At 44.0% G+C, this 2500-nt stretch overlaps 1 protein-coding gene across 4 annotated transcripts in view; it reads left to right on the top strand.

Moving 5' to 3' along the window:
* rnls (renalase, FAD-dependent amine oxidase) overlaps positions 1 to 2500 on the top strand; it is a 56281-nt gene that overhangs the window by 45889 nt on the left and 7892 nt on the right. For all 4 annotated transcript variants that reach the window (XM_048232646.1, XM_048232645.1, XM_048232648.1 and 1 more), the window contains exon 6: positions 1433 to 1608. In XM_048232646.1, coding sequence (XP_048088603.1) covers positions 1433 to 1608 — 176 coding nt within the window. The remainder of the gene's footprint in view (positions 1 to 1432; positions 1609 to 2500) is intronic.

The following is a 2500-nucleotide window of genomic DNA, read 5'->3' as shown; positions in this document are numbered from 1 at the left end:
ACGCACACACACACACACACACACACACACACACACACACACACACACACACACACACACACACACACACACACCTGCTTCTAGTATCTCCACCTGTCAGCAGGGAAGGAAGAGAGACGAGCACACACACATACACACACACACACACACACACACACCCCTCTGTGTATGTCGATGCCGATGCCCCTGAGGGATGCATAGTAGAATGCATTATGGTTTCCATTCCATCAGAATGTGTCCTAAATGCTTATACAGTGTACATACTCATATGTGTGGTAGTTTTTTGTGACAGGGATGACACACTGTATAGGGTCTTGGTATGTGTGTTAGTAGATAGATAGATAGATACTTTATTGATCCTCAAGGGGAAATTCAAGGTCTCGTAGCATACAGACATAACACACAATGCACTTACAGCAGAAGTGGTAAACATAAGTGTAAGTATAAACATATAATAAACTCCACTGTGCAATAAAGACAATTAGAAGATAAGACATGAGTAAGAAAAAACTAAACAAAACTAAAAACTAAATACACTATAAGTTAAATTAAGAAAGTCCAATGTGCTTGAGGGTGATCAAGCACAAGACGCCTTTGTAGTGACAGGGCCAGGACTGGTGATGTGCTAAAGGGAGTGAGTGTCATGGTGAAGGTGCAAACAGTCCCAGCCAAAAAACTAAATACACACTATATAAGTTAAATTAAGAAAGTCCAATGTGCAAACAGTCCAGCCATAGTCCTTAGTTATGTGTGCCTGGCAAGGTGCTCAAGAGAGTGAGTGAGTGTCATGGTGAAGGTGCAAAAAAGTAGTCCAACAGTGCAACAGTGCAAGAGTAAGGTCTAGAGACCAGCATAAATGATATAGACAAATAGGGGAGTAAAGTGTAATGTAGACAAGGTCAAATAAAAACTATTTCAGTGCAAGAACAGGTTGAGGTAATAGGGTTATAGCCATTCATTCATTCAGTATTGTATCAGATGAAAAACAGTGTAGCAGTAAAACAGAAGAGAAAAAACATTAGGCTGTGTACAATAGTAAAACAGTAGTAAAACAATAGTAAGCAGTAGTGGGCAGTCAGTACTCAAAAACATGGACATGGAGAGGGTGGAGAGGGCAGACAGACTAAGCAGAGAAGTCTATCTCTCCTCTTCCCTTTAGTGAGGCATTGAACAGTTCAATGGCCCTAGGAACAAATTACTTCTCTCAGCCTTTCAGTTGTGCATGGCAGTGGGTTAAGCCTCCAGCTGATCAAGCTCTTTTGGTTTTGATTGTGCTGTAGAGTGGATGACATTCATTGTCCAAGATGTTGATCATGATGTGTGTGCGCGCAAAAGTGTGAGGCTACTGTATATGTGTGCATGTATGTCAAAAGTGTCTATCAGCCATCTCCTATAAGCACTCTGAAACCTGTGTGTGTGTGTGTGTGTGTAGAGTCGTCTGACTGTGGGCCGTCGATGGTGGTGCACACCAGCGTGCCGTTCGGCGTGGAGCACCTGGAGGAGGAGAAGGAGCGCGTGCAGCCCCTCATCATGGACGAGCTGCAGAGGCTCATGCCTGGCCTGCCCCAGCCCGCCAGCAGCAAGTGCCAGAAGTGGAGGTACTCCCAGGTGAGCCAGGTTCGCAGGTTGCAGGTTCCAAGTGCCAGAAGTGGAGGTACTCCCAGGTGAGCCAGGTTCGCAGGTCGCAGGTTCCAAGTGCCAGAAGTGGAGGTACTCCCAGGTGAGCCAGGTTCGCAGGTCGCAGGTTCCAAGTGCCAGAAGGGAGGAGGTGCCTCCCAGGTGAGCCAGGTTAGTGGTCTTCCAGGGGCTGTAGGGAGGGAAGGGCGCAAGTGCACTCCAGGAGTGATTTTTGGAACTAAAGGCCCATTCACACCAACAACGATGTCGATAACTATAATCATAACGATAAAAGCGTTCACACTGAACAACGGTAAACGATAAAGTCTCTCCTTGTGTTAATGAATGTGACGGTTAAAATTTGATGGGTTCTGATTGGCTATTAGCTTTTTTATCATTCTAAAAAATCGCTTTTGAAAAGTGATCCCCAACGATATGTCGCTATCTTTATAGTTTATGTGTGAACGCCGTCATTCATAATTATGTTTGTTTATAGTTATCGCTATCGCTCTTGGTGAATGGCCTTAACAGGCAGGCTGTACCGGCATGTAATTGAAGCGCTAAAGCGTGATGCTGCAACAATTAGGTAGAACTGGTTACATTATGATAAGTGGCACTTTTGAAAAAAATTAGATTAGAGGAGGGGCTGAGGGCTTGGCTGGGAGGGCTGGATTTCATTTATAGAACTGGTCCTTTGTCTGTACTGCTGCAAGTTTCATCACCTGGTAAGAAACTCCACAATTGCAGTGTCATGAGCAAATGTCTACAATGAGCAGCTTCAAAAGAATGTATAGTGATTTCTAGCTCGTGAGGTGAAAAAAGTATTTATTTAAATATCTCAATGAAAAAAGTAAAATGAACTGAACTTTGAACTAGTTCAGAA

The sequence above is a fragment of the Alosa alosa genome, chromosome 22, assembly GCF_017589495.1.
Source record: "Alosa alosa isolate M-15738 ecotype Scorff River chromosome 22, AALO_Geno_1.1, whole genome shotgun sequence".
In the NCBI taxonomy this organism is placed as follows: domain Eukaryota; kingdom Metazoa; phylum Chordata; class Actinopteri; order Clupeiformes; family Clupeidae; genus Alosa; species Alosa alosa.
This window is presented reverse-complemented; position numbering and strand designations above follow the sequence as displayed.